At 42.6% G+C, this 25,810-nt stretch overlaps 1 protein-coding gene across 1 annotated transcript in view; it reads left to right on the top strand.

Annotated features, from left to right (window-relative positions):
* C4H6orf118 (chromosome 4 C6orf118 homolog) overlaps positions 1-24,958 on the top strand; it is a 219,362-nt gene extending 194,404 nt beyond the window's left edge. The window contains exons 9-10 of the mRNA XM_040350632.1: positions 22,794-22,855; positions 24,735-24,958. Coding sequence (XP_040206566.1) covers positions 22,794-22,855; positions 24,735-24,783 — 111 coding nt within the window. The 3' untranslated portion in view covers positions 24,784-24,958. The remainder of the gene's footprint in view (positions 1-22,793; positions 22,856-24,734) is intronic.
* Positions 24,959-25,810: the final 852 nt, after the last annotated feature.

Below are 25,810 nucleotides of genomic sequence, written 5' to 3'. Positions count from 1 at the left end.
TGTTTTTTTTTTTGATTAAATAAAGTAGAAAATCTGGTTTTATTATTTTTTTTTTTTTTTTTTAATTAAATAAAGTAGAAAATCTGGTTTTATTTTTTTTTTGGTTTTTTTTTAATTAAATAAACATTAAAATCTGGTATATAAAAATTTTTTTTGTATTTTTTTAAGATTCAGAGTCTCCCCAAAACATCAAGTAAATTTTTTAATTTATTTTCCACCCTCCTTGTTCTTTCTTTAATTTGTCGGTTGGCCAGATGAATCTCCTCCACCTCTTCTCTGCAGGCCCAGATTTCAGATATAACCATCTGTTTTGTATGCCTGTCCAAGCCACCACCTGATCCTGAAATGTGGGACAAAACCATTTTTTAAAATTAGGCAGGCCTACATCTACATTACCTGAAGCTGGGTTAGTTATATGTTACTTTACCTGATGTGGTGGCAGGCTGCGCATCATCACCATCCCTCGGGGGTGTGGCTTGCTGGACTTCTTGCTCCCGTGTCGAAGCTTCATGACGCCCTACGAGAATGAAGAAAATGGAAACAGGTTTTTTCTAGCTTATAGGCCTGAAAGAGGAATATGATTCACTTTAGACAATTTCTGGGACTATTGATGTTTTGAAAAACCCCTCAGGGCAAAACACAGGATTGAAGGCATTCACAAAGATCCTGACAAATCTTGTAGCTTTGGTCTACTTTTAAACATGTAAGCCAACAAAGTATACACTGGATCACCTCAGCTCTGTGTGAAGCCCAAAATGGGTTATTAAAGGGGACAACAATTATGCAAATGAGTCCACATGTGTCACCGACTGCTGAGCAGACTCTCCTTTTACTGTATATTTAATTAATAAAAAAAGTTTGGTGGTTTTAATAGCACATCTACATTATTTTCACGATTGATCTCACCACAATTTTAAAAAAATGTCCTAATTTCTAGGATTTTAAACACAATATTTAGTCGTTCCGAATGGACGTCCAGTTTGACGACAAATTATTGTGCCTAAAAAAATATTACAGTACAACCTGAAATCAAAAACACATGGCGCGGAACAAATCTTACAAAATATATAACAAACTTACTTCTTCTAATCACTCTCCTGATCCTCTTCATTTGTTCCGGCTCCCGTTTTTTAAGGTCACACCACCTTTTCCGGATCTGCTCCTTGGACCTTTTCACCCCAAATTTCTGATGGAGACTCCTCCTCACCTTCTCCATTATTTGGGCCTTGACCTTATTAGGGTACTTATATGGCCCATGCCTCCCATCGTAGTCCTCTGCTTTGAGGATGAGGACCATCTCCACCATTTCCTCAAAGGTCATGTTGGAGGCCTTACACCTGATTCGCCGTGCTGCCATCTTCTCCAACATGTGCTTCCAACAAAAAAAAGATGGAAAAGGGGCGGGGAAAATACGATACCATGAACGTCAGGGGCGGGGAGACGTGCGTAAAGTCCCACATGCGCGTGTATAAAGGGCTACCACGTGAGTAAAAGGGGCGTTCACAGTTTGTGGAAGACGGCGGAGATAACGATCGGGTCAAAGACCGGTATGTAACTACATTTTACATGTTTTTCTTGATTGAATGATTTTGTGGCCTACATCTTAGGTTCAGAAATTACAACATAGCCAGTTTTTAATTTGAAGGTAATGGTCCGCTATAGTGCCGTCGTACGTAAACAACGCTTTGATTATGCATTTTGATCCAACTACTGTTGTGTGGGCAATCTCGGTTCTCATCAGGATGTCTTCTAAAAACAAGTCGGTTTAAACATGATGCAAATGGTCGCTTTTATGTCTTGACCAAACTATATCGGAGTGCTTTTATCTAACTAACGTTTCATACACAAATGAGGATGAGATCTGGCTTATTAGTTCGACACAACTGGTCATCTGTTTCCTAGGAACTGACCCAACATGATCTCTTGCCAATTCCACCTTGTCGTTTTTGCGACGGAAGATAAGGGGCGGGGGGGAAACATCAATTTTTTTTAAGCATGGGCGGATGTCGTGTGCGGAGTGTATATAAGGCTCGAACACATGTAGCGTCCATACGACCGGGTTGCGTAAGAAAGACGTTTGAACGACAAGCGTGTAGGTATGCTTCGAACTTGGGACAGCAGTGGCATATTCAGGAAAGACAGACATTTAAAGGAGCACTAAGCCAAAATTGTTTGGGGCAGAAATAACTAACTTTACATTATATCAGTATTGATTTCATGTCCTCATTGTCCCTTTTTGCTTTTAAGCAGCTGTAATCATTTGCATAAATCATCACTTCCTGGTTCTGCTCCCTCTCAAATTTATCAGGGGAGCTTGTCACTGTGGTCTAAGCTGTGTGTTTAAAAATCAACCAAAACAATGCTAATAATTTTTGAAATTAAAATATGCCCTGCTTTTATTTTTTTTTGGTTCTGTGTGTCTCTTTACTTCACAGAAACAATAACTAAATTTAAAACCAAAAGTGAAACTAGAGGCACATTATATGTATGCACTTGTATGTCTCTAGACACTGTAAACAGTAATTTCCTCAAAAAATATAGTTATCCATTAGTGACCCTTTAAGGGCTAGCTTGTGAGAAAGAGTAATTGACTTTCTAGATTGTGTAGTGACATTATTTTTTTATCCTTGGTTTTGGACAGGAAAAGATGAATCGCTTTAACCAACCCGACTTCTTGGAGATCTTTATTGATAGGTGGCAAGAACTTCCTGTTCTGTGGGCCACCAAAGACCCCATCTCTCGAAATAGAGAATTGCGCAAAACTGCACTGGAGAGCCTGCTCCCACTTGTGCGGAGACAGGTGGGGTTTGATGTGACAACTGACCAGTTGGAGGTCAAAATTGGGACCTTGAGAGGCACCTACAGGAAGGCACGCAACAAGGTCTTGGCTTCGATGAGGTCTGGAGCTGGAGCAGGGCGGGTATTTCAACCCAAGTTGTGGTACTACAGCAAACTGAGCTTCCTGGATGAACACCTGGAGGTTAGGGAGTCACTTTCTAGCCTTCGCCCCAGAAGCCACAGAAGCTCCAGCCTTCCCTCCAGCCAACCTGCTGCTCCCTCTGCAGAAGAACCCTCTCAGCAGCCTTCCATCCTGGATGAAGATCCAGATTTGCCCAGCTGGAGCCAGGTATATAGTACTTTCAATGTGCAAATATGTGGTGTTCAAATGTTGTTAAAGAGATGTAAATTAAGATATTAAAGGTAAAAAAAAATTAAATCTAAAAGTGTTATTCCTAAAATTTGTCAGTATTGGCCATGAATTTTTGTGGTGTGATTGACCATAAAACATGGGTCAGAATGATTGGCTTAGCTAAGTCGTGACCAAAAAAAATGCTACAGTCAGGAGCTTAAATAAATAAACCAAAAATTTTAAAAAATAGTAAAACTTTACTTTTTTTCCATACACAGGACGAGACCAGGCAGCAGGAGGATCAGGAAAATGCCAGGCAGGAGGAGGACAGGGTGAGTGGCTTGGAGGAGGCTGCAGGCCCAAGTATCTTGGACGTGTTGGCAGGCCCAAGTAGCAGTAACGTGGTGGCAGGCCCAAGTGGAGCGGATGAGGTGGCAGGCCCAAGTGGGTTGCACGAGGTTGCTGGGCCAAGCACGAGATGCCAGGTGTCTCCTCTTCATCTGCGTCCGAGAAGGCAGGTGAGGGATACAAGGGTGCGTGACGCCTCACTAGCCCTCATTCGGGATGCCCATGCAACCCTGCAACAGCCTCCCACTGCTCAGGAGGGATTTGTCACAGTGGTTTTGGCCAAAATGTCAGAAATGACATTAGACCAACGCCTCCTCTTTGAGGGCCTCCTCATCACCCTGGCAAATCAGGGGGTGAGGGGTCTTCTCACAGAGGACACTGTGATTTGCCGCCATCCCCATCCTCACACACCACATAACTCCCAAGCTCCCCCACCTTCTTCTTCTTCTCATGCTCCTTCTCAAGCTCCCCCACCTTCTTCTTCTTCTTCTTCTTTTTCTCATGCTCCTTCTCAAGCTCCCCCACCTTCTTCTTCTTCTCATGCTCCTTCTCAAGCTCCCCCACCTTCTTCTTCTTCTTCTCCTGCTCCTTCTCAAGCTCCCCCACCTTCTTCTTCTTCTTCTCCTGCTCCTTCTGAACATTCTTCTTCCTCTTCTTCTCCTGCTCCATCTGAACATTCTTCTTCCTCTTCTTCTCCTGCTCCATCTGAACATTCTTCTTCCTCTTCTTCTCCTGCTCCATCTGAACATTCTGCTTCCTCTTCTTCTTCTACTACTCCTCCTCCTTCTACTGCTCCTCCTCCTTCTACTCCTCCTCCTCCTTCTACTGCTCCTCCTCCTTCTACTGCTCCTCCTCCTTCTACTGCTCCTCCTTCTACTGCTCCTCCTCCTTCTACTCCTCCTCCTTCTACTCCTCCTCCTTCTACTGCTCCTCCTCCTTCTACTGCTCCTCCTCCTTCTACTGCTCCTCCTTCTACTGCTCCTCCTCCTTCTACTCCTCCTCCTTCTACTCCTCCTCCTTCTACTGCTCCTCCTCCTTCTACTCCTCCTTCTACTGCTCCTCCTCCTTCTACTGCTCCTCCTTCTCCTCCACCTCCTCCTCCACCACCGTCGGCTACTCATCCTCCACCACCTTCGTCTACTCCTCCTCCTGGCATGAGTACTACCCCTGTGGCACCACCTCCAGCCAGGCATAAGAGGAAGGCTGCTGAGAAGGCTGCAGAGAAGGTGAAAGAGCAGGCTGCAGGGAAGCCACCAAGGAAGGCCTTGAAGAAATCAAGAAAGTGACTCCCTTACTTCCATGTGGTGTACCAGAGTTCAGGCTGCTGTAGTACCACAACCTGGTGACATCTGCCTGCCCTGCTCCAGTTTCTGACCTCGGGGAGTCCAAGACCTTGATGCGTGACTTCCTGAATGAACCTCTCAAGTCCCCATTTTGGCCTCCAACTGATCACCAGTCACATCAGGCCACACCTGGCTGTGCACAAATGGCAGCAAGCTCTCCAGTGCTGACTTTTGCATATCAAATTTTTTTTTATTACCAAAATAAATGGTACATTTTTTTTTTACAGTTCATACTTGTCCTTGTATTTTTTTACATTTCAATTTTGCAAGTGAGAAGGCAGGTTCTTATTTAGTAAAAATTGGATATAAGGTGTAATTTGAAAGGGACACATGAGATAAGACAAAGCAATAAGGTTTCTATGGGGGGAACTTGACATTACAAAAAATAAAAGGATTAGCATTTTCTAAAAATTTAAAAATAAGGTGATTAAAAGCAGGATTTAAAACACACGACCAAAATAAGGTGACAATAAAAAAAAAAAAAAATATTGAGTCCAGTAAGAAAAAGGTTCCACCTAATTTTAAGGAACTCTGTGTGAATATCGTAAAAAAAAAATTAGTATATTGCAGTTTTGTGCCCTTAGGAAAAATTGTGTAAAGCGCTGCAAATAAACGATTAAATAATGTTGGAAGCGACACGAATGTGCTATCTCCAATCCAAACGCTAGTTTTACCTATGTTGGTCTCCAGTGTCAAGTTTTTGACAAGTTTCTTAGCATACACACGACCGAGTTTCTCGTTTAAAAAACAGCCCGATGAAGAACTCGTCGAGCCAAAATCCACTGCCATCGAGAAAATAGAGAACCTGCTCTCTATTTGCTCGACGAGTTCCTCGGCGGCTCCATCGGGCCAAAAATGTACACACGACCGAGTTTCTCGACAGAATCCGGCTCTTCACCGAGATTCTCGACGAATTCTGCCGAGAAACTCTGTCGTGTGTACGAGGCCTATAACCCAGCCTGGGGGTCTATGCAACTGGATGTCATTTCTTTGGCAATAAATCGATCCCCAACCACTCACAAGCAGTCATGTATGATCACAGCCAGGTGAGGAAGGAAAGAAAGGCCAACATAGCATAATCCAGTAAACATTTAAAGTGGAGCTCCGGTCACAATTTCACTTTTTAAATATAAATACCCCTGTAATACACAAGCTTAATGTATTCTAGTAAAGTTAGTCTGTAAACTAAGGTCCGTTTTGTTAGGTTGTTACAGCATTTAGATACATTTATAAACTAGAAATAGGCTGTGGGGTTCCCACCATCCCTGTGCTGTGCTTATGAGGGGTTCCCACCATCCCTGTGCTGTGCTCATTATGAGGGGTTCCCACCATCCCTGTGCTGAGTTCCTGGGTCTGTACAGCTGTTGTGCCCATTATGAGGGGTTCCCACCATCCCTGTGCTGAGTTCCCGGTTCTATACAACAGCTGTGCCCATTATGAGGGGTTCCCACCATCCCTGTGCTGTGCTGAGTTCCTCCTGCTTCCTCCTTCCTGCCACCATAACATCGCGCATCGCCCCAGCACACAGCATTGCCCCCAGCACATTGCATCGCCCCAGCACATCGCATTGAATAGCAGGTGGCACTGGCTGGTGTCACTGGTTGGCACTGGCAGATGGCACTGGTTGGCACTGGCTGGTGTCACTGGCTGGCACTGGCTGGTGTCACTGGTTGGCACTGACTGGTGTCACTGGTTGGCACTGATTGGTGTCACTGGCTGGTGTCACTGGCAGATGGCACTGATTGGCACTGGCTGGTGTCACTGGCAGATGGCACTGATTGGCACTGGCTGGTGTCACTGGCAGATGGCACTGAATGGTGTCACTGGTTGGCACTGGCTGGTGTCACTGGTTGGCACTGGCTGGTGTCACTGGCAGTTTCACACTGAGCTGTTTTGTTCCATTCAGTTACACTATATGTAACTGAATGCATAGACTATCTGTGAGAAGTGATGTCGGGGGTGGGCGGGACCCAATGATTGGGCTGCTTAAAGCGGTAGTTCCCCCTCAAAAAAATTGTTACCCTTAGATTGATGCTCATTTTGTCTAGGGGAATCGGCTAGTTGTTTTAAAATCGAAGCTGTACTTACCGTTGTAGAGAGCGATCTTCTCCGCCGCTTCCGGGTATGGTCTTCGGGACTGGACGTTCCTATTTTGATTGACATTCTTCCGACAGGCTTCCGACGGTCGCATCCATCGCGTCACGAGTAGCCGAAAGAAGCCGAACGTCGGCGCGGCTCTATACGGCGCCTGCGCACCGACGTTCGGCTACTTACGGAAAATCGTGACGCGATAGATGCGACCGTCGGAAGCCTGTCAATTAAGAAGGAACGCCCAGACCCGAAGACCATACCCGGAAGCGGCGGAGAAGATCGCTCTCTACAACGGTAAGTACAGCTTCGATTTTAAAACAACTAGCCGATTCCCCTAGACAAAATGAGCATCAATCTAAGGCCCCATACAAACGACCGAGTTTCTCGGCAGAATTCAGCCAGAAACTCGATCGGAGCTGGATTCTGCCGAGAAACTCGGTCGTGTGTACACTTTTCAGCGAGGAAACTGACGAGGAACTCGTCGGGCCGAATAGAGAACATGTTCTCTATTTCCTCGTTGTTCAATGAGGAAAGTCGGCCCGCCGAGATCCTCGGCGGCTTCAACACTGAACTCGACGAGGAACTCGATGTGTTTGGCACGTCGAGTTCCTCGGACGTGTGTACGGGGGCCTCAGGGTAACAATTTTTTTGAGGGGGAACTACGGCTTTAAGAAAGTGGGCGGAGGCACATACACATAGCGGCCCGTCCAGATTCCATCCCATTGGCTGGTGTTTGATAGCTGCTGTCTTCTGGGTCCCGCCCACCCCATGTCCCACCCACCCCAACATCACGCCAAAATCTCTCAGCTCCTCTCTCTGCATTCAGCATGACTGGGATTGATGACAAACATCTCCCTGGAGGCATTGCAGAGAGGAGATAAGGTGCTCAGCCGCTGCCACATAATACAGTGAGGAGCAGATAAAACTGTGAGTTTTAAAAAAAATTAATATATATATGCCAATTCGTTGTAAGCCCCCAGAGCAGCTTGGGATGCAGAGGACCTAAAAAAGTGGGTAGAACTCCACTTTAATATAAAATTACACTTACAGTGTGAAGATAAAAAATCGCATGTGAAAATTGTATAGCCGGCTAACACAGCCCGTTCACTCCGGGTCTCTCTTTGTGTAGTGATGACGTCAGTACGCCGTTTCGTCAAAACTGACTTTGTCCTGGGGCACGAGCGGCGTGCTGACTCAACGCTATTTATATCTCCAATATAGGCGGGACAGCCCTCATCTGAGCTCCCAGCATCCCCATAACCATAGTTGCCATATTGGATAAGGGAAAAATGCCCTTATAGCACAAAACCACTGGGCCCCCGTCCCCCTTTCTCCTCATCACATCGAGAGTACCTACACAAACTTTGCGACAGGTGGGAGGGACAGATAGTGTATCAATAGATATGAATTTGAAAATTATATCCACCTTACTACGGTCACAAATGGTTAGCCATAACTGCGCTATCCCATAAGCGGCCATTCCAACTATGGGAATCTGCCCTTCAAATGCTAACAATAAAAAGGACTCAAAATGTGCTAAATTCTGAAGTGGATATTACTCACACAATTAAATGGTGTCTTAGCCGCATGTACATTTTAGTAGTAGAGCGGGCAGATCACTCTGTATATTCCGCTCCACGCTCGGATGTGTTACCCGGAAGTCTGCGCGTCATGTGACAGGACTGCCCTAGCAGGAACGCCCAGCATCCCCGCGGCTAAAATTGCCATATAGAGAATGGGCAAAACTGCCCTTACTGAAAAAAAGCACTATATGCCTCCGTTCCGAACCCAAAAACAACTCACTCTGCGCACATAGGGTGCATCACTGTGAGAGAAGGGATGGACGAAAAAAAAGGCTGGTTAGCCTAAACTGATATATTAAACTGCATAGGTATGACGGCCAATGGTGGGATAGTGTTACCCTGCTCCCACCATAGTAACTATGGGCACCTGCCCTACCCGCCCCCAAACGCCTTGGCTGCTATTACATAATGAGGTGTTCTTATAGCTATTCAACGTACAACCGCATTTGTACTTGCATCTGAATATAAAGATCATGGAGGTCATTACCTCAATCTTATTGGGCACATTTCTGATGTGGTAAAGGGTATATCCGCACTAGGAACTAAAATTTAATAAGCAGCTGTGCACTATAACTCAGACACCAGGCTCAGATAATCTATGTAAAAAGAGTGCAGCACTAAAAAATAAAAGTGCATTCGTGCAAATACAAACAAATATCAAAATATACTAATATGCAGACAATCAATTGTATATAAACAATAACTGTGAATAAAGTTTAAAGACACATATACAAAATTACATCACATGTGCAATTGGGCAAACAAAACTTCATATAAAGCTGGATTCCATCAAAGAAAGTCCCATAGAAGGAAAAAAGTGTTTGGAAATGATGATCATACACCTAATGGCATGACACCCATCACCATAATCAATGGAGGCTTACCGGAAAGCCAGCGACCCCCTCTTACTCAGAGAGGTCACACAGCGCTTGATTGGAACTTTGATCCATTGAGATAAAAATCAGGACATTCCTCACCTATGGCCTTGGATGGTATACACCAGGAGGTTCACAACAACTTAGGATACAGGATGCAGACAGTATTGGGAAACCTCAATAGCAGAATGTTTAGGAGACAAAAGGAGTGTGATACAGTCCGACGATCATTTCGTCAACTGTACAACACAGTTGAACAACAAACTGAAATCTTTTAGGTGGAGGGAAGTAAAAATATAAAATAATATGGTTGCATTAGTGTGCACACTTACACTAATAATTTTGAAGCACCTTTTGATTTTTATTACAGCACTTTTTGGGTATAAGTCTATCAGCATGGCACATCTTAACTTGGAAATATTTGCCCACTCTATTTTGCAAAAACATTCCAAATCATCTCCTGTGCACAGCCCTCTTCATATCACCCCATAGATTTTTTCAATCGGATTTAGGTCTGGGCTCTGGCTGGGCCATTCCAAAACTTTAATCTTCTTCTAGTGAAGCTATTCCTTTGTTTACTCTTTATCCATCTGGGACAGATTCAAAACTTCTCTTCGCCTTCAATCTCCTCATTTATCGCTTCTTTCTTTTGTTAAAAATCACACATTTTACCCTGCCTGGATTGCTCCTAATTCTTTCAAAGCATGGAATACAGCTAATTGATCCTGTTTATATAATTTGATATCTGCCTCCTCCATACATTCTTGTTATACTTTGTGTGATAAATTTGGACTTCCTCAATCGGAACTGTTCCGATATTTGCAAATCAACTTTTTTTTAAACCTTCTCTCAACTCCCAACTATCCCAGATGTTGCATTTTGAACGCATATGTATTTCTGACCCTCATGCTAAAGGACTTGTTTCTTTTCTCTATAAGAACATTTTAGCTAGTACTAACACTGGTCCCCCCTCATATGTCTTCAAATGGGAACTAGACCTTAATCGCTCATTTATTGCTACTGAATTGCCTAGCATATGGTCCGCCACTAAGTCTTCTTCTTTTGTTGTAGCTGTGGAAACTTTCAGGTGCTAACCCGTTGGTATTTGGTTCCCGCTAGAACATGAAAATATGCTTCTGATTACCCTGGAGCTTGTTTTCGTGGCTGTTCAGAGTCTGGCACTCAACTTCATATTTGGCGGGATTGCCCAAAAATTCTGGAAGGCAGTTTTTGACTTGGCCTCCAAAATCTTTGCTACACCTATACAGCCCTTTTAAACCTGAAACCTGATGGGATCACACAGAATTATTTTTGCCTTCTTTTACAGCTCCTAACAGCTGCAAAACAAACCGTTGCTAAGGCATGGAAACTCAGTATTTAATTCTAGCTGAAACCATACACAGAACTTAATAAAGCTCTTATTCATGCTAAAATGGAAGCAATCGAAAGAGATCGAATTGGTCAATTTAAGAAACTCTGGCTCCCTTGGGTTAAAGAATTGTTAACCTCCAGACTATTATTACCTTGACTATTTATTTGCCTTGACTATAATTTCTATTCAATTGAGATCGCATCACCACTTGTAAACCCCCCCCCCCTCCCCATTCCCTTTCCCCCTTTTTTCTACCCTCTTCTCTCTATCCACTCTTTTAATATTGTGTGGTACTTATATACACATTGGCCCGGATTCAGATAGCCTTTACGTCGGCGTATCTATTGATACGCCGCGTAAGTTCTACGAAGCGCTGGCGTATCTTCTTTCTGTATTCCAGAAAGCAAGATACGCCAGAATTTTACTAAGATACGGCCGGCATAAGTCTCCTACACAGTCGTATCTTAGGCTGCATATTTACGCTGGCCGCTAGGTGGCGCTTCCGTAGATTTCCACGTTGAATATGCAAAATAGGTAGATACGCTGATTCAGAAACGTACGTCCACCCGGCGCATTTTTTTTACGTCGTTTACGTAAGGCTTTTTCCGGCGTAAAGTTACCCCTCATAAAGCATGTTAGGTATGGACGTCGGAAACGTACGAACAGCGTCGGATTTTACGTCGTTTGCGTAAGTCGTCCGTGAATGGGGCTGGACGTAAGTTACGTTCACATCGTCTAGGCATTGAGCGGGCGTAATAAAATTTGAAAATTCAACGTGATACTGAGCATGCGCGCGCATGCGCCATTCGAAAAAAAGCATAATTTACGTGGGGTCATGATAGTTTAACATAAAACACGCCCACTACCAGCCAAATTTGAATTAGGCGGGCTTACGCCGACACATTTACACTACGCCGCCGTAACTTAGGGCGCAAGTTCTTTCTGAATACGGAACGTGCGCCCTAAGTTACGGTGGCGTAGTGTATCTGAGAAACGCTACGCCCGCCGAAAGATACGATAATGTATCTGAATCCAGGCCATTATCTCTTCTGTTTTTAAATCTATACTGTACCTACTATATTGATCTCCTTTTTACTGCTCTTGCAAAATGAACCAATAGCCACTAGCTTAGTTTGTTTCTTCTGATGGAATTTCATAATGCTTTTGATTTAATACTTTATTTTGGTTTATTCCTTGCACTACTCATTACATTTTTACATTATGTACTCATCCTGTTCATAAATCAATATGTTTAGCTTTATTGCTATTTCAAAATTGTACCACCATCCTTGTATGTTCTCAATTTGTCAATCTTTGTTATATTTATATAAAAAAATGAATTTGATGAGAAAAAAGACCGAAAAATGAGAAAAAAACTTTTTTCTTAGTTTCTGTTATAAAATATTGCATATAAGTAATTTTTTTCTTCATAAATTGTGACAAATTTATATTGCTACATTTCTGTGGTAAAAATAACCAAAATCAGTGTATATTATTTGGTCTGTGTGAAAGTTATAGAGTTATACAAGCTACGATGCCAATCATTGAAATGTGATCACAGCCAAAGTATAGTTACATAGTTAGTCAGGTTGAAAAAAAAAACACAAGTCCATCCAGTTAAACCGTAAAAAAAAAAAAATATATATATATAATGACATACAATCCCATATACCCAATTCTATGCCCACAGTTGATCCAGAAGAAGGCGAAAAACCCCAGCAGACCATGATCCAATTTTCTACAGCAGGGGAAGAAAATCCTTCCTGATCCCCCGAGAGGCAATTGGATTTTCCTCAGATCAACTTTACCTATAAATGTTAGTACCCAGTTATATTATGTACATTTAGGAAATAATCCAGGCCTTTCTTAAAGCAATCTACTGAGCTGGCCAGAACCACCTCTGCAGGGAGTCTATTCCACATTTTCCATATTTGGAGATGAAATCTCTTTTCCTCTAGACGTAAAGAGTGCCCCTTTGTCCTTTGTGTTGACCGTAAAGTAAAAAACTCAACACCAAGTTCACTATATGGAGCCCTTATATACAGTATTTGTACATGTTGATCATATCCCCCCTTAATCTCCTCTTCTCAAGAATGAATACATTTAGTTCCTCTAAGCTGAGCTCCTCCATGCCTCTTATCAGTTTGGTTGCCCTTCTCTGCCCTTCCTCCAGTTCCCCAATATCCTTTTTGAGAACTGGTGCCCAAAACTGAACTGCATATTCCAGATGAGGTCTTACTAAAGATTTGAACAGGGGCAAAATTATATCTCTCTCTCGAGTCCATACCTCTCTTACTACAAGAAAGGACTTTGCTCACTTTGCAAACCGCAGCTTGGCATTGCATGCCATTATTTGAGCTTATGATCTACCAAAACCCCAAGATCCTTCTCCACTATGGATTCCCCCAGTTGTACTCCCCCTAGTATGTATGATGCATGCATATTCTTAGCCCCTAAGTGCATAACTTTACATTTATCAACATTAAACCTCATCTGCCACATAGTCGCCCAATTAGACAGTGCATTGAGGTCGGTTTGTAAATTGAGACATCCTGTAAGGACGTTATTCCACTGCATAGCTTGGTATCATCTGCAAAGACAGAAATGTTGCTTTTGATCCCAGACCTAATATCATTTATAAAGATATTAAAAAGTAAGGGTCCCAACACTGAACCTTGGGGTACACCACTGATAACCTTAGACCATTCAGAGTCATGCCTCGTACACACGTGCATTTTTTCCGTTGGATAAAAATCAGACGGTTTTCCCTACAGAATTCCTCTCAGGCTGCCTTGCATACACACGTCCAAAAGTCCGCCCGTCCAAAGCGCATTGACGTACAACACGTACAACGGCACTATAAAGGGGAGGTTCAAATCCTACGGTGCCACCCTTTGGGCTGCTTTTGCTGATCTCGTGTTACCGCATGTTAGTAAAAGTTTGTCGAGTGACGATTCGCGCTTTTCATGTGCTGCATTAAACGATGCAATAATTTGCAGCGTGAGGAATGTGCTATCTCCATTCCGAACACTAGGTTTACCAGAAAGAGCGCTCCCGTCCCATACTTGATTCTGAGCATGCACGGTTTTCTGCCTGTTGGAAAACCATACAGACGACCGGTTTTCCCGCGCTGATTTTTGGCCTGATGGGGAAAAAAGAGATCCGGCCACTTCCGGTTTCAGTATCTCCAGGCAGTGGAACGCACGCCAATCTACAACAGCACGAGCAAGCGAGGCGGCTGCTTCACAACTCACCTGGTATTACTAAGCCCGTACCTTCAGTGCCAAGGAAAGGCACTTTTAAAGTAAGCGGCCATTTGGCCTGTTTTTATATTTTCGGAATTACGCTATGGTATTGCTTTTTTTTTAAAAAAATTCTGAACAGAGTGGCAGAGTTTTTCCTGGCTTATCCAATTGGTACCAGTACAGATCCCAGAATAAAATTATACAAAGCCCCATCTGACAAAGCCCCACCTGACCTATCTTTTTAATTAAAGAGGTCATGGTGGTCTGGTAAGTAGGATACTTACCTTTATTTACTGGGTGTCGCTGTCCTCAAAATCGTTTTTTGGCAGTGGTGATGGTGTAACAAAACAAGAAAACTTCACATATTTTATGGACTTTTTTTGCTATAATTGCTGGCTGTTTATTGATGCACATTGCACACTTGCATAATATTTGTTTTTATTATGTATTTATGATTATGAAATGAATCCACTGTTCATTCGTAAATGATTGCTTTCACTGGCTCTTTATGATCATGAATTATTGATCACTTGCACTTTATTGGTTCACACATTTACGCCCCCTTATCATTATACACCCCCCCATAGCTCAAAGCTTGCACACTAAGCACTTTGAGGGAAGCAGCTTTAATACATTTTTACTCATAGCGCGGAGTTCTTCTTTATTTTCATACATCATCCACCACCACCCCTCTGTCCAAGGTTTTACTTACCTCTTCATAAAAAGAAATCAAGTTTGTCTGACAACTTCTGTGTTCATGAATCCATGCTGTCTTTTGCTTAAAATATTTTTTTTTTCCAGCAAGAACTCGTCTACAGTATGTTGTCTTTTATTAATCTCCCCAGTTACTTCCCAACTACAGAAGTTAAACTAACAGGTCTATAGTTACGGTACTTGGTAAAGACTTGTTCCCTTTTTAAATATAGGCATCTCATTTATTGAGGCCCTAACATGCCAAGACAGTACACAAATCCCCCAAATGTCCCCTTTTTGAAAAGTTAACCAAGCTATTTAGTAAGAGGCATGACAAGTTTTTTGAAAAGTTGTAATTTTTTTCCACAATTCTTTGGAAAATTCTGAAATTAAATAATTGTATTTTTCACAAATGTCATATTAACAACTTATTTCACACACGGCATTGACATACTTGCAAATACAGTATGGCAATTTCACATGTGTGAGGCTTTTTCACAGCCTTACCACATAAAGAGGTGCAGTATCCAGGGAGCACTTTCAGCTATTTTCCACTTTAAGACCAGGTCTTCATCTGACGCTTATAGTTTACAAGTAAAAATCTGTATTATTGCCAGACAATTATTATATATTTTTGTAGTAGAGGCCCCAAAGAATAAAGTGGTGGGTTTTGCAAATTTTTATGTCACACGGTATTTGTGCAGCAGTTTTTTTAATGCAATTTTACACACTAGCGCACAAATTACATTTGAATTAATTTCAATGCACACAAAGACAATATAATATCCAAATTTTTGGTAAAATATAAACTATGGTGTTGTGCCGGGTAAATAGATACCAAACATGTCACACTTTAAAATTGGGTGCACTAATGTAATGGCGACAAACTTTGGTATTTAAAAATCTACATAGGTGATGATTTATAAGCCTTTATTGGTTACCAGTTTAGAGTTACACAGGAGGTATGGTGCTAGAATTATTTCTCTCACTCTGACATTTGTGGCGATACCTCAACGTTTACATATGCTTATAGGACCAACATGTGCGTTCACTTTTGCGCGCAAGCATGGGGGGACGAGTCGCTTTCAATTTATTTATTGGTGGGTTACTGGTACACTGACAGATGTTTTTGTACACTGACATGTGTTTTTGTACAGTGTGACAAATGTTGATCGTCCACCGATGGACACTGACAGATGTTGATGTTGCAATGGAACACACTAGCACTTTTGCAGATGTTTTTGTGCACTGGCAAAGATGTTGATGGGACACGAACACTGTGACAGATGTTCATGGGGTACTGGTACAGATGTTCACAGGACACTGGTACAGATGTTTTGTGCACTGGTACAGATGTTTTGTGCACTGGTACAGATGTTTATGGGACAGGGACAGTGGTGCTTGGTGTATACTGTGTGGGGATGGCTGCAGTGTGTGTGATCTGTGATAGCTCTCTGTGTAAAATGATCACTTACAGAGAAAGCTGTCGGCACAGGCTGCAGCATCCACCGCTAACCCCACCCCGCACTGAGATCAGTGGGGATTGCCGATACAGAGACATGTGTGTCTGCTTACACGGTGAAGGCTGTGATTGGACACAACCATCACATGATCGGGAGGGCAAATTACAGTACCCATATCGATCTGTGATGGGCTGTGCCACTACGCGGCCACCTGTTCTGAGGTATGTACGGATATGTCCACTCAGATTGGTGTTTATGTACATTGGCCAGGTGGAAAGCAGTTAAACAAAGTATTTTTTGTGAACAGTAAATACTGTAAACAAAAAAGTACACAACAATTATTATATAAACAAGCAAACAGCCATGTGATCAAAATGTTATAGATGATATGGAGATCACATGATTGGAAACCATGCTGATTGGTTTAAGATCTTTAGTGGAGACCAAAGCTGTTAATGTGGGAATGTACATTAACATGCCCTCTGAACGGGGCATCATGCAATAGAAATATAATATGCCATGGGGTTAATTCACCTAAGCATTATTTTTATATACTTGAAGTAGATATAAACCCTACCTTAATGACATTTAGATTTCCTAAACACTATGGGCCAGATTCACAAAAGAGATACGACGGCGTATCTCTTGATATGCCGTCGTATCTCTGAGATACGATTGTCGTATCTATGCGCCTGATTCACAGAATCGGGTTACGCATAGATAGCCCTAAAATCCGACAGGTGTAAGTGACTTACACCGTCGGATCTTGGGCTGCAATTCTAGGCCGGCCGCTAGGTGGCGATTCCATTGCGGTCGGCGTAGAATATGCAAATGACTAGTTACGTCGATTCACGAACGTCCGCTTTGCCCGTCGCTCTAAATTTACGTTGTTTCCGTAGAGATACGTTGCGTAAAACGAAGCATGCCCTCTAGGTGGTTTAACTAATGTTAAGTATGGCCGTTGTTCCCGCGTCTAATTTTTAAATTTCACGTCGTTTGTGTAAGTCGTCCGTGAATAGCACTGGACGCCATTTACGTTAACGTCGAAACCAATGACGTCCTTGCAATGTCATTTAGCGCAATGCACGTCGGGAAAGTTTAGGGATGGAGCATGCGCAGTACGTTCAGCGCGGGGACGCGCCTAATTTAAATGGTCCCCGCCCCATTTGAATTAGGCGGGCTTGCGCCGGGCGGATTTACGCTGCCGCAAGTTTACAGGTAAGTGCTTTGTGAATCAGGCACTTACACTGTAAACTTGCGGCGGTATAACGTAAATGGGATACGTTACGCCGCCGCAGCGTAGCCCATTTCTACGTGAATCTGGCCCTATATATATCATAAATTAAATTTTTGTATTTTTTTTTTACCAAAATACGCATTTGTTAGTTGTACACTACAGGACACAGGCTCTTAATTCATTATGACTGGGTTATATGCAGCTACCTTCAGGTGACTGGGCACTAGCGGGAAAAAAAGCTCAATGGACATCTCCCTATATAATTCCTCCCAATGAGCCTCTGTTTTTTTTTGTGTCCTTAGGTTACTACAGCTCTGTGTATGAATGGAGATGCAGAGCAGCAGCTTGGGAGCTAGCTTGCTTGGGTGCTCCCATAGAAGGCTGCTTGCTATGGGGGCACTCAGCAGTAGGGAGGAGCTAAGAGTGCCTGCAGAGGACCTGAGAAGATGGGGGCTGCATGTTTTGTTATTTTTTTTTAACAAAAATTGCCTTTAATATTACTTTTAACAAAAAGGTACTGTTAGTTATCCTTACACTCTTGAAGGCTAGGAAATGGACTCTACAATCGCACCTGGAATGCCTATTTGGCTAGTGTGAGTCTAAGAACTTTCATCCTAGAAAATTGTACTCCGTGCAACGTCCTTACTGCAGTTTTGTCTAGCCCAACATGTGGCCATCAAAGGACAAAGCTTGTCCTTCGCTTTTCTTTTGGCCTTTCACTCTCAAGTTAAGGCCTTTTTTCAGGGTGTGGCACACATCTCCCCTTACAGTCTCTTGTGTCCCCTCAGTCTGGTCCTCTCATCTCTGCAGAAGTTGCCTTTACTACCTTTACTTTTACCTTTAGGGATATTCCCTTGTCTGATCTTACCCGTAAAGTAGACTTTCTTGTTGATTTCACCTTTGTGAGGAGAGTCTCTGAATTAGCAGCCTTATCCTGTGAGACTTCTTACTATTCTTACTATTGTACGGGGACAATGTTGTCTTGAGATCTAGAGCCCCTTTCCACCTGAAGATGGGTTCTTCCTCCCACCTTAATCATGACATTGTCCTCCCTTTTATATTTCCTGCTCCAAACCATCCCAAGTACATTTGTCTCCACCGTCTGGTGTAGTGCCTCTCACACTACCATTGCTAGGTGGATCAAACAAGTTCTTATCAAGACTTAAAATTTGAAGAATAAGGTTCCTGTTAAAGTGCATTCCACCACATCTGTGCTTCATGGGCTATTAACATTAGGTATTTGTTTCCAACATTTCCAGGGCTGCAACTTAGGTTTCTGTTAACATGTTTAACCTGCTACCATGTTGATGTTCAGACTTCCTCTGTTGTCAGTTTCAAGTGTATGGTGCTGTAAGTTTCTTTCTTAAAATTACATTAACATGTTAAAGCATATATGATATTTTAGAAATTGGGTTTGCATATTCTTTAAATATATTTTAAATTTAGTTATTCTGTCTTTTATTTTAACTTCCTGTAATCTCTTAGATAGGAGGACTAGGAAAGCTGGGCCATTTGTGTTATCCAATCAGTCTCTGATTATGGAATGTTCTCAGGAAAGTGTACCTGAACATCTCACCTGATAGAAGTTTTAAGACTGGTTAAACTGATTTTAAATGATTTAATACATAAATAAACACTTCATACTTACCTACTCTGTGCAATGTTTTTTCACAGAGCTGCCTTGATTCTCCTCTTTTGCCCCCCCCGCCCGCACTCTTGGCTCCTCCTCCCTTCCAAAGTGCCTCCATAGTAAGCTGCTTGCTATGGGCGCACTTGTGCGTGCTCACTCCCGAACCACACTGCGTGTGTCCATTGACACACGCAGTATAGCCCAGCCCTTCCCCTGCACCCTTCACACTTACTGTGATTGACAGCAGCAGGAGCCATTGAATTAATGTCCAGTGAGGAGAGGATGCCAATAGAGTCGCTTATATCTAGCACAGCACTGGATTGAGATCCGAGTATAAGAGGGGCTCTTTTACCCTAAAAAAAACTTTTACCTCCCTACCTTTAGAACCACTTTAAAGAAACATCAACAATTTTTGATATGCTGAAGACACTTTTCCCATTGATGAAAAAGCTAGAGGACCCCAAAAGCATTATAGGGAAGTAACAGAGTGAAAAAGATGGGACAGCTAACTACACTGAGCAAAATTATAAACGCAACACTTTGTGCCTATTTTGCCCCTATTTATCATGAGCTGAACTCAACTTTTTCTATGACTTTTTCTATGTACACAAAAGGCCTATTTCTCTAAAATATTGTTCACAAATCTGTCTAAATCTGTGTTACTGAGCACTTCTCCTTTGCCGAGATAATCCATCCACCTCATAGGTATGGCATATTAAGATGCTGATTAGACAGCATGATTACTTTACAGGTGTGCCTTAGGCTGGCCATACTAAATTGTGCCGTTTTACTGTATTGGGGGGTCCGAAAACCAGTTAGTATCTGGTGTGGCCACCATTTGCCTCATAGTGCAGCACCTCCTTCACATAGAGATGATCAGGTTGTTGATTGTGGCCTGTGGAATGTTGGTCCATTCCTCTTAAACAGCTGTGTGTAGTTGCTGGATATTTTACAGGAACTGGGACATGCTGTCATATACGCTGATCCAGAGCATCCCAAACATGCTCAATTGGTGACATGTCCGGTGAGTATGCTGGCCATGCAAAAACTGGGATGTTTTTAGCTTCCAGGAATTGTGTACAGATCCTTGCAACATGCTGCAACATGAGGTGATGGTCAATAATGAATGGCACAACAATGGGCCTCAGGATCTCATCACAGTATCTCTGTGCATTCAAAATGTCATCAATAAAACTTTTTTCTTTACTCACTCCATATGGATGTGATTGCTGGATATTTAAAAAGCAGAAATAAAAAACATTGAGGCTTTTAATCTTTTGTGTTGGAAGAATTCTGAGAATATTGTGGACAGTAAGGAAAACAAATGGATCAACCCCAACCTTTTTACTTGTAGGTTCAGATGACAAAAAATAAGCTTTGTTATTTTTACATATTGTAATAGAATTCAGCGCACTCAAAAAGACAACTATGCTTGGAAAAAGGGTTTTTTAAACTAGGCGACGGGTCCAGAGGTAGAGATAGTCAGCAATGAACATATTCCAGAGGGTAGTATTGAGGGCATTAGTGGTAGGTTGACTAAAGCACATAAACCCGAGGTAAGTATTGTAACAAGTCCTATTTGCAGTCTCGGAAGAAAAATAAGAGGACAGAATGTGACCTGTCTAAGCTACGTGGAATGTTCACCATTGCCAGGAGCCTGGTAGACAAGATGGATGAACTAGAGGTACTGTTGAACGAGGAGGATATAGATTGAGAGACCTGGTTCAACAGCTCTCATGATTAGCTGGCAACCATTCAAGGGTATTCCCTTTATCGCAGGGATAGAGAGGGTAAAAAAGGGGGAGGGGTATGCCTATGTATCAAGAATAATGTACAAGTGAATGTGAGAGATGATGTCAATAAGGGAGCTAGGGAGGAGGTGAAATCCTTATGGGTAGAGCTCCAAAGGGATGAAGCTAAGGGGAAAATAATACTGGAAGTAGGCTATAGGCCCCTAACCTGAGGGAGGAGGGGGAGACGGACCTTCTATCACAAATTGGATAAGCAGCAAGAATGGGAAGTGTTATCATAATGGGGGATTTTAATTATACAGACATAGACTGGGCAGAGGGAACCAAGCATTTGTCTAAGGCTTGCCAGTTCCTAAATGTCTTGCAGGACAATTTCATGGGTCAGATGGTAGACACACCAACTAAAAACAAGGCGTTACTAGATCTACTTTCCAACAATACAGACCTGAGTTGCAACCCATGTCCTGCACTGACTCCTTGATGGAGGCCATGCTCTCCTCCATGCGGCTCAAAATCTGAGTAACCTGACCCAGATGGCGGGTCTGACGGGCCTGGTCCCTCCTTAGATTTTTGGGTAGAACCTCTGCCACCCCCCTTGTCTTGCGGGTCGCCTTCCTGCCTCCTGATGAGGCTTGTGGCCTGAGAGAAGGGGAGACCCTTGAGGGGGAATCCCTGTTGGGGGAGGAGTGGGAGGGGCTAGCCCTGATGGAGGCCTGGCTGGTGCCAACACCAGGGCTAGACTCCTCCAAATGGAGCGTGACCTCATTCCCTCCTGTGGAGAGCTGGGGCCACTCCCCTCCACAGAGGAGTCTGGGCTTGCCTGGTGGGCTGCATCAGCCTGATGTCCAGGGGATGGTGCAGACTGGCCAGATGGCCCAGCACCCTCCTGCACATCTGTGGATGACACAAAACATTCACATGTTGGAAGATCCACACACTTGTCACATATTCCCTTCCCCCCCACACATGCTACACACCAGATAAAAATAAAAAATAAACACTTACCTGTCCTCAAGACCTCCTCAATGGAGTCAAAGCCTGGCACTCCCTCCACTTGATGCCTGTGGAGGCACTGGGCAACCATACGCTCCTCAGCACTGAGCCTGATAGTGGATGCAGGTCCCCCTCCAGTGCCCCTGGCATGACTGGCCATCTTTGCCAGCTTACCTCTAACCACGCGGCGGAGATCATTAATCTTTTTTAAGATCTCATTGGGGGTCCTGGTCTCACCCCCCAACGCATTGATATCATCTGCAATAATTTGCAGGATCTCCCTCCTCCTGGCCTTGGTGGTATTGGCACTCTCAGGCCCATGCAGAAACCGACCATATTGGGTCATGGCCCTCACAATGATGGCCTTCTCCTGCAGGGAGTAGTTCAACTTCCTCTTGCTCTCGGACATCTCTCCAAAACACACTCTCCAAAAAACACACCGACACGACACAAACCTACAAACAGCAACAGACATTGGAACAAAAGCACCTTGCTTCAGGGGGGGAAACAAATGTATGTACTTTTGCAATGGACGGGCGCATGTTTGGGCCTATTTATGCCATGGGCGTAGCTCACTAATTAGGCCGGGCCTAGTTCATATCTCACTGATTACGCCGGGCCGAGTTCTGAGCATGCGCAGAGAGGCGCTGACCATAGTCAGCGTCATGCGCATTCGCAGTCCGGCCGGCCCTTCATTTGCATGGGGTCACGGCTCATTTCAATGGAACACGCCCGCTTCCTTCCCACTTTCAATTACGCCGGCTTACGCCTCGTAATTTACGTTACGCCGGCGCATAGTTGGGCGCAAATACTCTGTGGATACGGTACTTGCCTCTCGAAGTTGAGCCGGCGTAACGGAAACAAGATGCGCTACGCCGGTCTATATATGCGCCGATGTACGTGGATCTGCCCCAAGGTGTTTAGCTATTAAATTAAAGCAATGTTTTTTTATAGAGACAGTATTTAAATGAAGTGGCATTAAGTAGAGAAAGGTTTATAGCAGTAATAGTAATCATTTTGTTTGTATAATTCATTCCAGGACCTGGATTCTGAAATAAAAAGATTGCTGATGAAACTGAAACTTAATTTGGAGAAACAGGAGTGAGTATTTCATTGAAATTTTAATTTATGGTTATTTATGCTGCCAGTGAAAATAAAACGTTTATAAATTAATAGGACTCCTTTCACACTGAGGTGTTTTTCAGGTGCTAAAGGGCTAAAAATAGCGCCTGTAAAGTGCCTGAAAAATGCCTCCCCTACAGCCCTTTCACTGGAGCGGTGCACTTGCAGGATGTGGAGCGGTGCACTTGCAGGACGTTAGAAAAGGTCCTGCAAGCAGCATCTTTGGAGCGGTTTAGGAGCGGTGTATACACTGCTCCTCCACCGTCCCTGCCCATTGAAACGAATGTGCAGCGCTGCCGAAGCACCTGCGCTTTTCGGGCGCATTTAACCCTACAACTAGTGGGGGTTAAAAGTGATATTATTGATGTCAAATAGTTTATTGATGTAAAATAGACCCATGCATAGCCAGCATAAATCACTGTTTGCAATCCAGAAGAAATTTCAGTAAATCTATCAATTATGTGTTGCGTCCTATTTCATAGGTTGCCATATAATTAGAACTGCCATTGCAAGACCCTTCAGTAAAATCCAACCAGCATTTCTGGGTGTTTACATGTGTCCATTGAAGTGTGACCTAGTACACTGATAAACTGGGATTATTTATTAGGTAAACTAACAAAACCTTTCATTACCAACCAAATGACTGGCCAGTCTGACTCCCTATCCTCCTTATTGGCTAGCAGGGCCTTTAATCTTTATTTTTTTGTACAACTAATTTTTATTATTTTTTTTAAAACATATTAAACATTCACATACGATCGCAAAAGTTTAACAGCATATATACATCAGATTGAACATACACAACATTGTTATATTAATTTAATGCCAAATTAACATTTAGCAATCAAAATATATTAAATTGAATACTAATAACATGAAAGTATATTAATATAAACCATTTAAGATATAAAAGTAAAAAAAAATAATAAAAAGATAACTATAAGCGATTTAGTGCAAACTCATTAATTAAGATTTCAATAAGGGTCCAGACATATCTAATTGACTGTACCTGAGCGAAGGTCTGCAATTTCTGAAATTAACCATTTCTCTATTGATCCATTAGCTGGTGCTTCTAATTCCTCCATTTTGTAAAGCTCCTGAATTGTATCAATCCATTCTTTAATTGTGGAATGCAGGAAGATTTCCAATATTGTGGTATTAGGATTTTAGCTGCTATTAATAGGTATCTTGTTAAGATTTTTTTTTTTAATATAGTCTAATCTTTATGTGTAGCAAGGGATGTGGGGAGAGGGTAGGTGTTGGCTTAGTCATGACATCTGTGGTTGATGTTTCCCTAAAGCCTCGTACACATGTACGGGTTTCCCGGCAGACTTTTTACCACCGGGAAACCCGAAGGGAAAACCGAGAACATGCTCTGTAACTTTTTCCCCCTACACACGACCAGGTTTCCCGAAAGGAAAACTGCCATGAGAGCTTTGGTCGGGAATCCCGGCCGTGTGTATGCTCCATCACAGTGTTTCCCATGGGAAAACTGCCGGGTTAAAAACCACCAGGAATCCGGCAGGAAAAAAGAGAGCTGGTTTTCCTGGCCAAAAGCTCTCAAGGCAGTTTTCCCAACGAGAAAAACGCTTGTGTGTACGAGGCTTAACAGAGGGACATGGCCTTTTGGCATACTGGGTTTCTTCGAATCAAATGAGGACATGTGCAGACACTGGGAGGTACCTGCATTATATATCAGCTAAAAATTTGCTTTAAAAAATGCCCTTATGTTTACATTAAGTTATCAATTAACAAGACATTTGTTTATATGTGTGACCATTCACCTATTTTTAGACACGCATACTAGATATGATATATTATATTAATCCAAACCATACCTATTGCTTTTTCTTTTCAGAGAAATTAAACGCCTGGTGGAACCGTTCTTAAAATTTGGAGAGATATGAATTTGTGGCCAGTTTTTAAATACAAATGAGTAGGTTGTGGAAGACATTTTTTGGGATAAACAAAAGAAATCTAATGGAATAATCTGAAGAAATATTACTGACATCTGAATATTTGTTGGCATTTGACTAAGTTTGCAAAACGTACAATAGATTAAACTGGGCAGTATTATTTTTTCATGATTTATATAGCGCATATAGAGAATTGATGGAGATTAGAAATGCAGACATGATCTGACCATCTTTAAGACTGTGTGAGGCTTTTTCTTGCATCAAGCAGTATCATATTCCCATTTGAAGATCAAATGCAAGATATAAGGCAATCAATTGCAGGTCAAATGCACACCTGTCAAAACAAACTCTTGGGTTCCTCTCAGTCAACTGGGTTATTTATCAGACAGTGTAACGCTGCTCCAGGTTAGCCTGCCAGTACACTCCTTCACACCCCTCTTACTTAGGTGCATGTAGAGTAAACAATCCGGACAGCTGCACTCCAAGTATCTTCATCTTTATTGAATGTAATAAAAAAGCCGCTACTTACAGCTACTGTACACACTGGAAAAGTTTTAAAATCTGTTGAAGGCACACAGTCAGTATTAGTCCATGTAATAATTAATAATAGGAGGTGAAAAGTCCATAACACTCAGGGCTGCCATCATATAGGAACAGAAACTAAGTTCCAAAACTGCAGAAAAAAGACAAGGAGAGAGGCACCTCCAAGTATAGACGTTTAATTTTTGAAACGCATAGATTGGCAACTCACATTTGAGCAGATAAATTGAGGCACATCGGGATGTGATCCCAGCGATGGATGAGTCAAGGCAGATATCTCCACTGTAAGTTCAGGATGTCATATGAAGTGGTTAATGTGTGATATCTGTCTCTGTAATTTGCGAAGGTACATTGGCATGTGGGATTTGATGCACGTGAATTTGAACACATGGGGTTCTATTGGCTTGCAGTTTTAGTCAATGTGAGCACATTTGTATGATTTTTCATTTCATTTTTGAGACTTCAATACAATACTATT

This window comes from Rana temporaria, chromosome 4 (genome assembly GCF_905171775.1).
Source record: "Rana temporaria chromosome 4, aRanTem1.1, whole genome shotgun sequence".
NCBI lineage: Eukaryota > Metazoa > Chordata > Amphibia > Anura > Ranidae > Rana > Rana temporaria.
The sequence above is the reverse complement of the archived record's forward strand: the minus strand, read 5'-3'. Positions and strand labels throughout refer to the sequence as shown.